Source organism: Peromyscus eremicus, chromosome 10 (assembly GCF_949786415.1).
Source record: "Peromyscus eremicus chromosome 10, PerEre_H2_v1, whole genome shotgun sequence".
NCBI classification, from domain to species: Eukaryota; Metazoa; Chordata; class Mammalia; order Rodentia; family Cricetidae; genus Peromyscus; species Peromyscus eremicus.
In genome coordinates, this window is record NC_081426.1 from 89,949,941 (window position 1) to 89,963,699 (window position 13,759).

The 13,759-nt window shown below is 44.7% G+C and overlaps 1 protein-coding gene across 1 annotated transcript in view; it reads left to right on the plus strand.

Annotated features, from left to right (window-relative positions):
* Cds1 (CDP-diacylglycerol synthase 1) overlaps positions 1 to 13,759 on the plus strand; it is a 66,891-nt gene that overhangs the window by 12,656 nt on the left and 40,476 nt on the right. Inside the window, exon 2 of the mRNA XM_059274814.1 lies at positions 3,599 to 3,726. Coding sequence (XP_059130797.1) covers positions 3,599 to 3,726 — 128 coding nt within the window. The remainder of the gene's footprint in view (positions 1 to 3,598; positions 3,727 to 13,759) is intronic.

Genomic DNA, 13,759 nt, shown 5'->3' on the forward strand with positions numbered 1-13,759 from the left:
AACTTTTCAGGACTCTGTTCCCTCATTTCACTGTTGGTTCTGGGGCTGAACTTAGGTCATCATCACCGAGCCATCTTGCCGTCCAGATGCTGAGTTCCTGACTGGACCCATCAGTTCACTGGTTTGGCTGTGGCTTCTTCTCCAAGCAGCAAACAGGGAAGGAGGCAGCAGGCTTGGTGGAGGGGGCAGGTCAGTCGCTTCTGTTGCAGACCTGGTGATTTTCATGGAGACATATGTGGACATGCAGACTGGGTACAGATCCTGGTGTACAGAGAGGTGAAAGGAAAGTTGTGTAGGCTTTGGAATTAGGGGCCTAAGATGGAAAGACATTTGAGAACCATCTCTAAACTATGGGCTTGGCAAAAAGCAGCTGTCACTTTGCTTTTCAAAACTGTTTGACTCTCCACAGCCCGTGTTAGTGCTGGGTGGCTGCTTGGTCATCTGAGGTGATCCTTTGTTCATTCACCTGGTGTCCTTTCAAGTTCACTGTCGTTGTAGCAGAGGATCCATACCAGGATTCCATTCTGATGTTTGAGTAATGTTGGTCTAATATGCCGTGTTTGGGAATTACTTTTTATTCCTTATTTAGGGTGAAATTAAATAAACCAAATTAAGTCTTACATTTTAAATTGTGTTTCTCTAAAGGAAGAAAGATAAAACTTGGAACTTTAGAAATGTAACTGAGAGCATAGCAGCATGGAGGGAGGGCAGGGAAATGTTCCAGAGCATGGCCGCATGGAGGGGGGCAGGACAGTGGTCCAGCGCATGGCCGCATGGAGGGGGGCAGGACAGTGGTCCAGCACATGGCCGCATGGAGGAGGGCAGGACATTGGTCCAGAGCATGGCAACATGGAGGGAGGGCAGGACAGTGGTCCAGAGCATGGCAGCATGGAGGGAGGGCAGGATAGTGGTCCAGAGCATGGCAGCATGGAGGGAGGGCAGGATAGTGGTCCAGAGTATGGCAGCATGGAGGGGGGCAGGGCAGTACTCCAGTTTCATTTCTGTTGCAGTAAAGAAATATTCTGACAACAAGCGATGTTGCTAAGAGAAAGAGTTTATTTTAGTTTGGAATTCTCCAGTCCGTCACTGGCAGGGAAGTCACAGAGGTAGGAATCCTGGACTGCTAGCTACACCACATCCACAGTCAAGAGCAGAGAGAACTAAGTGCACCCATGCTGCCTGCCTGCTTGCTGGCTAGCTTTCTCTACTCTTAGACCATTGAGGGCTGCCTTAGTTACTGTTCTATTGCTGTGATGAAAAACCATGACCAAAGCAACTTATAAAAGGAAACACTTAATTGGGGTTGGCTTCCGGTTTCAGAGGGTTAGTTCATGAACATAATGGTGGGGAGCATGGTGGCAGGCTGGAGCAGTAGCTGAAACTTTACATCCTGATCATCAGGCAGCAGGAAGAGAAGAGAGAGAGAGGCTGAGCCTGGCATGGGCTTGTGCAACCTCAAAGCCCACTTCCAGTGACACACCTCCTCCAACAAGGCCACACCTTCTAATCCTTCCCAAACAGTTCCACCAACGGGGGACCAAGGATGTATACATATGAGCCTATGGGGGGCATTCTCATTCAGGCTACCGCAAGGACCTATCCAGGGAATGGATACTGCCTGCAGTGGTCTGGGGTCTCCCATACCAACCAGCAATCGAGATAGGCCCCCACTGACATACCACAGGCCAGTCTGATCTAGATAATTCCTCATTTGCATTGTCTTCCCAGGTTATTCCAGGTTGGCTCAAGTGACAGTTAAAACTAGCCAGCACAGGAGGTGAAGTCTGAGCACAGTTCTGTCACTGTCAACTATACTTGGATGCGGTTTGCAAAAATGTCACTGATTTGAAGAAAATGACCTGAATTCCAGCCCAATGGTTTTATTTCCAAGTAGAAACTGAAGCCTTCATTCCCTTGGGGTCAAGGCTTGGCCTGTGTTACACTGATCATTTGGGTCGAGATAGGATGGATCCTGGAAGCCCCTGACCCCTGCTCTTGTGCTCTTTTTGTGCCTTTGTGGTTCCTTGGAGAGTCACTTCCTTTGTCCCCGTCCGCATTTCAACCCTCCCACCTCTCCGGATCACTGGAGTCAGAAAAAGTGTCAAGAGCAACCAGTGCTTTGCCTCACCGCCCGCCCGCCCGCCCGCCCGCCCGCCCGCCCGCCCGCCGAGGAGTCGGGTGACCTGGCCCACTGGCCACCTGTGGCCAGAGCCTCTTGAATTGATGTCAGTCTACTTGTTACCAGTCGACACTTCTCTGTTGAAGCTGTTTGGGGATCACGTCTGTCTCACTTGTCTTTTTTGGATAGTGACACATGTAATTTTATAACAGAGCTGTGTGTGGTACACTGAAGTTTGATTCTCACTGTATGAAGTCTGAACATTCTGCCTAAATGCTAACGTTTCCTATGGAAAGCTGCCCGGGGGACCGGAAGACTTAACCCTGATAGCCTGCTGCTTGTTGGACCCTGCCGTGTCCTCGGCGTCATGCTCAATGCTTCCTCCTTGGATGTGGTTGCAGTTAAAATGGCGATAAAATTTGCTGAAGCTTTGGAGCTGGCCACGGCTGAGTTTGGGTTGTTTCCAAGCCCTCTGCCCAGTGCCCATCCTTGTCTGTTGGGAAAGTGCCTTTCCCCTGAACTCAGCTCCCTCTACTTCTCACATCTGCAAATCACTTTCTTTCCTGAAGGTTGTTGGTTGCAGGAGCATGCAGGGCTAGGAGGAAGGGGTGTAAAGGAGGGAAGGATATGTCAAAATGGTATAGCAGATGCCATGTCTGTTCTTACAAATGCCTTGGCTGTCCTATCCTGAAAGTTCTAGGGTGGCCTTTGTCATAGAGACCCAGAGCCCCCAGGGCCTACCGCACAAACACAGTGCTTGCGTATGTGCCCTCTTAGATATCAAATGACTTAAATCTGGTAACTAAAATAACACTCTCGATCACGTTCATCTGCAGGAAAAATACAGCGTCCATTTGACCTGCTTTACTGGGAGCTAATAAAAATGATGGATGTTACAATCCATATTGCTACACCCAAGCAAGAGAGCCTTCTTCCTGTTGATTCTGGGATGTTAGTTAAATGAAAGCAGACTGAACTGCTGATTAGAATCTACAGAAATAGCCCTGTTCTCCCAGTTGAGAAGCAAACAGTAAATATTTGGTTCTGTCAGTAAGCATCTGACTTAAGAAGAAGTCATCTGAGCTGTTCTTATGTCTTTTGTTTAAGGTAATCCTTTATTTTGGAATTTTACCAAAGATCATAAAGCTTCCTTAGCAAGAATCTATGGCAGTGCTTGGGCATTCAGTGTAGGCTGATAGTAGTGTCTTTGTCTTGGATTAGGTAACTAAGCCTTGGCTCACCAAGCAATGAGAGAACGCAGCGACAGGCACATGCTGTCTAAAAGCATGCTTTGCCCCAGGAGTGCTAATACACACCTAAATCCCAACATTGGTAAGCCAAGGCAGGAAAGTCAGAGTTTGAGGACCACAGAGGCGACATAGTGAACTCCAGGCCAGCCCCAGGCCCGCTCCGAGGCCCCATCTCAAAATAAAACATATATACGAATACTTTGTAAACAGTTCTTCTTTTTCATTTTAGGAAACAGATATTGATGACAGGTATGGAGATCTCGATGCCAGAGGAGATTCTGATGTTCCTGAGATCCCACCGGCCTCAGACAGGACCCCCGAGATCCTCAAGAAAGCCCTGTCTGGACTATCTTCAAGGTATGATGGGTGAGGACAAGTCCTTCTTGCTGCCCAGCACAGGCACATGCTTCAAGGTTATCCTGGTTCGTCCACACATTGTGTTTGGCTTTTTGTGAGTTTGGGGCCCCCGGGAGAAGAAGAAGGCCAATCTGCAGGCAATCTTTATTTCACTCTTCGACCGTGTGCAGTGAGAGAACCAAGTCTGACAGGCTGGCTGGTGAAGGTTACGGAAACTACCCAGGCTCCTAGACTTTGTGGTGTTGAGTCCCTCATAATGAAAATCACATATTGTGTGTTCTTCAAATGCCAGAAAAAAAGAAGTAATTGTTATCGTTTTCTTTGATGGCTGCTGTTGTTGTTGTGTGTGTGTGTGGGGGGGGGGAAATGTATATATGTGTGTGCATATGGTGCGTGTATATGTTCTTGTGAGAGTGTGTGTGTGTGTGTGCATGCATGCACAGGCCAGAGATCAGCATCAGGTGTCTTAATTGATCTGCTCTCCAGTTATTTTTTGAGATAGGATCTCTCACAGAGCCTGGGGCTCATTGATGGCTCCCTCCCCCCTCCACACCCCGCCCCGTGCTGCCCCCACTCTGCAGTGTGCCACTGGGCTTGGCTTTAACGTGGGTGCTGGGATCCAGATGAGACCCTTGTGCTCGCTCAGCAGGGGCTTGTTGCCTGAGCCATCTCCCAGCCTCCAGAATTTCTTTCTTTAACCGAGTCTAAAATTACTGCCTAAGACTCAACAACACTTTACCATTTTGTATTTGTGCTATTTTAAAGTGTTTATGACCGTGGGATTTCAGCGAATTCTATCTTCCCCTGCAATATATGCCTCGGTAATTTAAATGATAAAATTTATGGACGTGAAGGAAATGTTAAGTTTCATCCAGGTTTCTGTGTGACATGTTGCATACTGACAGCCCTTCACCAACATCTTTTTACTACCCACACCCGGGAAGCATAGACACAAACATGCTCTGAAGGCTTGTATGCTGTTATTTTATATGATACCCTCTGATTTCTTTCTGATTGATGCTGTTCTTTGGAACTCAACAAGAAATGATGGGCGTTTCTCCTGACAAGTCACAGCCCACCATTCTAACAGCCCTGGTCTAGTCATGGAGTCAAGGAGGTCCGACTTTGCTTGTTTGCATTAGGAGATAACCATTCTGAGGCTATAAAGGGAGACTCATATTCAACTCAATCTCTTCTACCTTACCCTCACAACATGGATCAGTCCTGTGAGCCGTGTGTGTGTGTGTGTGTGTGTGTGTGTGTGTGTGTGTGTGTCTGTGTGTGTGTCTGTGTCTGTCTGTGTACGTGAGTGCACATGCTCATGTGTGTGCTCTCCTCACCATCAAGTAGGCAGTTATATAGTGATCACCCACTGGGTGTCTGCTTTGACATTGTCTGCCTGGAGACAGCAAAGGTGCCAATGGGCTGAGGCACAGAGCTGTTCCCACTTCAGAAACGATCACAAATCGAGGCCTTCAGAACTCTAGACTAACCAGACACGGATTGGGTTCCCGTCAACCCTCTCATTAGGCTCAGTTCAGAGTAGCCCACAGGCCCTGAGGAAATGCTCACATTGCTGGTTTATTGTAAAGTGTCTTAATGGACTTCTGACAGAATAGTCGAAGAGGTACAGAGGGTGAGGTCTGCGTGTCCCACTGTTAGAGTCTGTCCCTGTGAGTTGTCGTCACTTCCTTCCTGGGATGTGGACAGTGCTCCTCCCTCCTGGGATGCGGACAGTGCTCCTTCTTCCTGGGATGCGGACAGTGCTCCTCCCTCCTGGAATATGATAGGGCTTTCCTCAAATGGGGGTCTACTGGTTCCCTTCCAGGCAAGATGGAGTAGAGTATTTCCTTACAGCCAGCTTTAAGACAGGAAGCTGAAGGAAAATTAGAGTATACTTTTAGTTTCTGTGACCTACCTAAGAGAAGAAAAGGTCTGGTTTCTCTGGCCTGCCTTTGAGAGACAAAAAGGGCTGGTGAAAGGAGCAGGTGAAAGCAGCAGGGAAGCTTTGCTCTTTGAAGTGTGCATTGGAGGCTTCCCTGGCCAGCATTCATCAGTCTTTGAGAAAATAAAGACCTTGGGAGGTAAGCCTGGAATTGTGGTTGAAAATGGAAAAATCTGTCACAGTGCCATAACCATATTAGGATCAATTATTTCAAAGCAATGTTTTCCTGTTTGGTTTAGTTTTAATCTGATGGAACAAAGATATGCTATCTTATTGAGAGCATGATTGTGAGTTTAATAGTCCTTGTTCCCAATTGTTTCTGTGACCTAGTTCACAGATATATCTTTGCTTTAAAAATCTCATTAGATCTGTGTCACACCATGTGTGTGTGTGCGTGTGCGCGCGTGCGCGCGCGCGCGCGCGCGCGCGCGTGTGTGTGTGTGTGTGTGTGTGTGTGTGTGTGTGCATACGTATGTGTTTTATATAAATGCATACGTGTGTGTGTGTACGCGTTAGTTCAGTGGTTTGTAATAATGATGCTGAATTCCCATGTGTCTTTCTCAGTAATGACTTTTTAATCTAAAACAACAACAGAGATAATAGCAGCGATTTATTGAGCATGCACTGCGTGCTAAGCACTGCCTTCAACACATACTAATACGTTCTCACAGCAGCCCTGCAACATGGTTATGCTTGTAACTGTTTTGTAAGTGAGGAACCTGAGGGGTAGAGAAATAATATGAGCCCAGGCACAGTGATAGCATGAACCCATACCTCATTCTCACCTGTGCTGTGTAAGGAGGAAATGGTTCTCAAAATCCGAAAGATAGATTGTGTAACACCATTTAGGAGAGACCTTGTTCTGAAAACCAGAACGGTAGGTGGTCTACGGGTTTAATCTCGGGGGATTGCTCTGTAAAAAGTACATGGATGCTCCTGTATAACGTACACTTTGAAGTCTTCTTCTGGTGTAATAAACCAAAATGAGAGCATGTTGTGAAGACCAGAGTTTGTAGATATGGAGGGTTAAAAATCCTCTCTGTGTGGAAGTTTCTGAGTCATGGGAGGAAGCCGTGACTTCCCAGCACATCTGTCTGCTGTAGTGCTGTGTATTCTTAGACCCTCTCCTCTGTGCATTGTATGTGCTGCAGAAACGGGATCATACTCTGTACCTTGCTGTTCTCATTCCATGCTGTGATAGTTAGAAGCAATGTCTCCTATCCTTAAATATCTCCTACCCATTGGGGGGCAATTAATTCATTTCTGAATTTTCACAATGAAAAACATCTCTATAGTAAACTTTATTTTTGTAGCTAGCTTTTTCCTAGAAATACATAATTTTGTTAAAGTGAATCCATAATTTTCTTAAAGAGTGGAACTGCTTGGCTTAGGTTCAGGCTCATTTCTGACCCCTTACTCCGTGATGCCTCAAAAGATATATGCTTTTGAAACTGGGAGAAGCCTGAAAAGTCTCCTTCACTGCACTTGGCTCAGCCATTTCGACATCTAGATGTGCCCCAGGGGTGTGTCCATTAGCCAGGTAGGTGACTGTGCTCTGAGGAGTGTGATCATTAGCCAGGTGGGTGAGTGTGCTCTGAGGGGTGTGATCATTAGCCAGGTAGGTGAGTGTGCTCTGAGGGGTGTGTCCATTAGCCAGGTGGGCGAGTGTGCTCTGAGGGGTGTGTCCATTAACCAGGTGGGTGAGTGTGCTCTGAAGGGTCTGCTCATCAGCCAGGTCGTTTTAGCTCTTAGTGAGTCTCTTCTGGGGACATGTGGCAGTGTTCTGTGTCAGCACAGTAGCTGCTGCTGACAGCTGGTGGTGAGAACAGACCTGGACAGTACAGTAGGGAGGCTCTCATAACAGAGCGATCTGGTCCAAGGTGTTGCTAATGCAGCAGAAACCCTGGAAAGATCCAGGGAAGCCTACTGGCACTCTTGAACTTTGTATTGCCATCGCCTTTCTCTGAGAACCCACACACTTCCTGTCCACCTCTGCTCCAGGCTGGTAGATGGACTTTCTCCAAACTCCTGCTCTCCATCAGATGACAGATCCTGCCTGCTCTTCAGGCCCGCCTCTAGGTCTGTATCCTTGGTCTAAGTAAACTGCGGGACCACGCAAGTTCTTGATGACTCATGATGCTTGTGCCTCTAGGAAAATACTTAAAACATGTCATTAACTTTTGAAACAAAACCGACTTACTGGTTATATTAACAGCCTGACTGATTTGATCAGCATGTAACCACTTAAAAGGATTGCTTCTTTTTCCCTGGCTGTATTAGGGATTGAAGCAGGACCTCAGGTGTGCCAAGTGTGGTGCTCTGCCACTGATGTAGATGATTACTAAGAAAGCCAATATAGACCATCCACTCCATTTTAGCAGCAGTGATTTCCTGCCCTCCATATCGTGCTATGTTTTTTAACTGAGTATTTCAACTCTGAAAGGCAGTTTTTGTTTGCAGGAGGATGTGGTTTCAAGTGTTTCCCACAGTTCACATGTGGAAACTCAACCCCTAGTGCACCAGGGCTGAGAGGTGTAGCCTAATAAGAGCCCCTGTGAGTAGATGAGTGCCATTGACATGGGGTGGGGGTAGTTATCATAAAAGAAGTCTTGTTATAAAGGACTTTTCTTGGTGGCTTGCCCTTCATCTCTACTGTAGGCTGAAGCAGCAGCATCCCCAGATGCCACACCCTGATCCTGGACTCCCAGTCTCTAGGACTGTAAGAATCTCTGTTCCTCATAAATTACTCAACTTCAGGTGTTCTGTTACAGCAGCAGAAAGAGGACCAAAGACACAGCGTCACTCGATATATACAGTATGGATTAATACGGGTTTATCTTCTAACTTTGTAGTTTTGGAAAATCTGGAGATTAAGTTAATTTTTTATCTTATTGGGAGAAGAATTAGATGTGCAATGAAACATGGCTGAGTAGAGACTTCTGGGTGAGACTGGGTGCTCCCACTGTTTCTGGGGAAGGAGAGAGGAGGAGGAGAAAAACATTGTGTTTTACAGAGGAAGGGCTTTGGGAATTTATGGAGACTGGGAGGTAGGATACCTGGGATGTATAAAGAAAAAGATGGATGAGGCAGAAGAGGAGGGCAGTCTGCACACAGCCGTGCACATGGCTGGTGGGAGGGAAGCGGGAGACTCACTGGCTACATTGGATTTGTCCTCACTGCGTGATGCTGGTGAGTGAGCCCACGTGAATAGGCTGTGCAGTAAGAGTATGTCCAAACCAACAGATGTGTGTGTTGTGACATGGGAACAAAAGAAATGGCACTGTGGCTTCTCCTCAGCTTCGGGAACCTGAAGATTCTTTTTTTTTTTTTTTTTTTTTTTTTTTTTTTTTTTGGTTTTTTGAGACAGGGTTTCTCTGTGTAGCTTTGCACCTTTCCTGGAACTCACTTGGTAGCCCAGGCTGGCCTCGAACTCACAGAGATCCGCCTGGCTCTGCCTCCCGAGTGCTGGGATTAAAGGCGTGCGCCACCACCGCCCGGCAGGAACCTGAAGATTCTAAAGTAGTAAAGTGTGAGGGGGAGATTCCCAAAGCTGACTTGTAGAAATGATCAGTGAACTTGGGAGCTACAAACAGACGAGTCCGTCTGGGACATGGAAAAGGAAGCAACGGAGAGGAGAGTCAGCAGGGAAATGAGGTCTTTAGGGTGGGAAAAGAAGAAGTTTTGGAATGAAAACCTCAGTGAAGCCAATAAAAACAGTGGAAAGCATTACCAATGGACTCAGCCAAACAGAAGAAACAATGTCAGGGATAGAGGGCAAGGTCAAGGAAATTCCACACTCAAACACCAGTAAAGAAAGAAAATAATACCGCAGTCACAATGTCCAAGACCTCTGGGTTACACACAGAGATCAGACCTAAGAATACATGTGATGGAAGAAGGAACCTAGATCAACCACAGGAGAGAAAAAAATATTCAACAGAAAACCCCAAATCTGGAGGAATGGATACCCCTAAATAGACGTGAAGAGAAGGACCTCTTCATGACATTTTGTAGTCGAAATATCAAAAATATTTTTTAAATATTAAAAATTGTAAAGGAAAAACAACTCAGTAAAGTTAAACATATAAAAATATTACATCTCACCAGCCACCTAAAAGCCAGGAAAGCATGAAAGGATATATTTCAAAACCCAAAAGTAAATAACTGCCAGCCAAGATTGCTGTTTCCAGCAGAGGCATCTGTAACTGATGGAGAAACAAGAACAGTTCAAGACAAAGGCAGTTCATGAGCCCTGAGCCAGCACTATAGAAGAGACTCGAAGAAACACTGTGTAGATGTGAAAGGAAGAACTAAGCAAAGGAAGTCCATTATGTCCAACACAGTACACCAGAAGACCCCCTTCTATAAGTAAGGGGGAAAGAAAAGAACAAACAACCCAGCTAGCCAGAAAAATAGGCAGCAAAATTGTTAAGACTCACTAAATAAATAGAGTAGGTAGAGTTTTCCTGTCCTGACCACCTACTCCCAAATAACTGTTAGCTGCTTCCCAAATAATTGACTTGGAGACAATGTAAATTGTAAATGCTCAGCTAATAGCTCAGACTTGTTACTAGCTAACCCTTACATTTAAGTTAATCCATATTTCTTACCTATGCTTTGCCACATGGCTCATGGCTTGTTACCTCATTTTCTACACATCCTGCTTCCTCAGAGGCTGGCTGGCATCTCTCTGACTCCACCCTTCTTCCTATCATTCTCCTAGTCTGGTTGTCTCGCCTATACTTCCTGCCTGGCTACTGGCCAGTCAGCTTTTTATTAAACCAATCCAAGTGACAAATCTTCACAGTGTACAAAAGGATTATTCCACAGCATTTCCCCCCTTTGTCTAATTAAAATAGGAAGTTTTAACTTTAACATAGTAAGATTATATAAAAAACAGTTAAGTGTGAGTTACAGTTATAATATCCAGTCCATTTGTATTTGACAAAATTAGAGAAAATATTTTATTATCTATCTTATCTTTGTAATTCTAAAATTTTATATCAAATTTATCCTAATTCCATGAAAGACCCCAGAAGAATCAAATGTTACCTAATTACTGGAACATCAGTCTACCTGGACAGTCACCCTAGGTTCTTCTGTAACATTGGGGCATCCACTTTGGCCTGCAGGCCTAGAGTATCTGACAGACATTTTTGAGAAGCAGGGAATTTTGAAGGACTGTCCTACCTTGTCTTGGCAAAGTTTGGCAGTTGCCTTTCCTGCATCCTGCTGTTTGGACAATATATTGTCAATAATTGAGGCAAGGGCAGTTTCTTTGCCCACATGGCTAGCTTTTGTTATAAAGAAAACAAACAAACAAACTCCATGCAGAGTTTCTTCAATGCCCATCATCTTCTCTGAAGTAGATTGGTGCTGCCAGGAGCACATATGTCTCACTGTTATGAAAAACCTTAGGTTATTAATCATATTAAATGCCATATTCTATAGGTCTTTGAAGTGTTTGAGACCATCTATCTATCTAAATATATCTATGTATAACCTTGAAAACATACCTAGCATGACTATAAGTTTGACTGTTATAGATGACTATTAATCTGTATTTTTATGTACATTATATTTTTAAATGAGCTGCAAAACACAGTGCCTTAAACAAGCGTAGAAATATATATCTAATATAACAAAATTAACTTTAAATTTGTATCAATAAGCCAAAATCCATACCAATGTGAAATATTTAAAATTAATAGTTGTTTTTTAATTAGATTCAATAATCTACCCTTTTATCCTATCATTTCTTTATCCCCCCATTTCTTTTTAGAATGAGATCCCTGAATCTAATCTCTTTGTTTAGCTTTTTCCCTGACAATCATAACAACTTGTAACCAATCCCCCTTAAATGATAATAAATAACCATAACCCATCTTTTGGGAATGTGGGCATAGTTCTCTAGACTGCTTCCTGTTGTTTGTGGGCATTGTTATCTTTGAGGGACCTTGATGAAATTTAGGATTATAGTTAAGTCCTGACTGGAGTATTTCTGCGAGGCTGGATCATCTCAGTCAGCATCCTTGAAGCTGTTCTGGATGCAGAATTTTGAGGAGACTGTAACAGGCATTTTGAGATGCTGGATCACCTGGGCCATCTGTTTTCATTCTTGTCTGGTCCCCCTTGCTCTGAAAATACATAAACTTTTAGAAGTAACATACAAATGTGCATTAATACTGTGCATTATACACAAAGTCAGCCAAACATAATTTTGTTATGTGTTTGAGCAAATCATAGTGGAAAAAAAAACTAGGAATCAATAGCAAAAGAATTTTATATAAACTGCACATATGGCTGGGAAACTGAACAATACACCTGTAAATGACCAGCGACTCACTGAAAAAAAAAAAAAAAACCAGAGAGGAAATTTAAAAATTCCTACAATCAAATGAAAGTAGAACTTCCTGGAACTTTTGGGATATAGCTGAGGAACTTATAAGAGGAAAGCTTGTAAGTGCTTACATTTAAAAATAAAGCTCTGTCTATTTGAGATAGAGCTCAAACACAAAACCTTATTCTATACACATCAAGGGCTTAGAAACACAGGAGTGAGCCAAACCCAAAGCAACACAGGAGGAAGACGACCAAGGCAGAAGTGAACACAGCGGAGATTAAAGAGAGGTGTAGAATCAGAGCTGGAATTGGATCTTTATAAGAACTGGCAAATGTCGATAGACCCCTAACCAAATTAACCCTGAGGGAGGGAGGGAGGGAGGGAGGGAGGGAGGGAGGGAGGGAGGGAGGGGGAGAGACAGAGAGAGGTAAAAATGGGAGATTCATCAGATTCCAGTGGAATCAAGAGGGTGATCAGGGAACGCTTTCAAAACTTGTGCTTCAGAAAAACCAGAAAATTCAAAGAAGTGGATACATTCTTAGACACAACAGACCAACAAGCTATTAGATGAAAATAGTCATTAAAAATCTCCTAACAGCTGGGCAGTGGTGGCGCACACCTTTAATCCCAGCACTGGGGAGGCAGAGCCAGATGGATCTCTGTGAGTTCGAGGCTAGCCTGGTCTACAGAGTGAGATCCAGGACAGGCACCAAAACCACACAGAGAAACCGTGTCTCGAAAAAAAACAAACAAACAAAAAAAAAACAAACCAAAAAAAGTCTGCTAACGTAGAAGAGCCCAGGAGTGGATGCATTCACCGCCGAATTCTACCAGACTTTTAAAGAACTACCTTCTAATATCCCTCTAACTGCTCCATGAAAGGAACTCGAACAAAATATTATATTGATATCCAAATGAGATAAGAACAAAGAAAATTGGGGCCACGTTTTCTTGAGGACTGTAGACACAGAGATCCTCAATAGAACTTTCCACAGTGGGGCAAGAAAGATGGCTCAGTGGTTAAGCACTTACCATGCAAGAGGGAAGAATAGCAGGATACAGGTGATTGGACAGGGAGATGAGAAGAGAGGTTAGGACGGGGAGGGAGGTGGGTAAAATAACGACAAGATGTCTGGAAAAGCCACACGGAATCACCATTAACTGTTTGCTAGAAAACCCTGTTATACATGTAAATCCACATATAAATCTACATATATAGTTACTTTCCTCATCTGAACTGATGGCGCTTTCCTCCGAGAGACAAAGACCTGTTAACAAACACCCCAATACCAGGCATGAACATTCCTCCTTTGAAAGGTTGGCCAGGGCTGTCCAAGACCCTCCCAGAGCATACAGCCTATTGCTGCTGGACTTGGCTGCCCCAGAGGTGAAGGTAAGTCTCTGTTCCTGAAGACACTGTGCAGAAACAGGGACTGAGAGGGCCCTGAGCTAGAACTGACCTGAATGCCCTCTTTCCAAGTATGCATCCTTCCAACCTTGTCCCTGAAGTGAGGTGTTCTTTCTCTTAAGCAAGACCCATTATCTCCCACCGTGCACAAAAATAAATACAATGTAACAATTTTTTTCCAGAGGCTAGAGTGATGGATCAGTGGTTGAGAACACGTTCTGCTCTTTCAGAGGCCTTGAGTTTGTTTCTCATCACCCACGTTAGACAGCTCACAACCACCTGTGATCCAGCCCTAGGGGATCCAGTCCCCCCTCCTGTACTCCATGGACACCTGCAC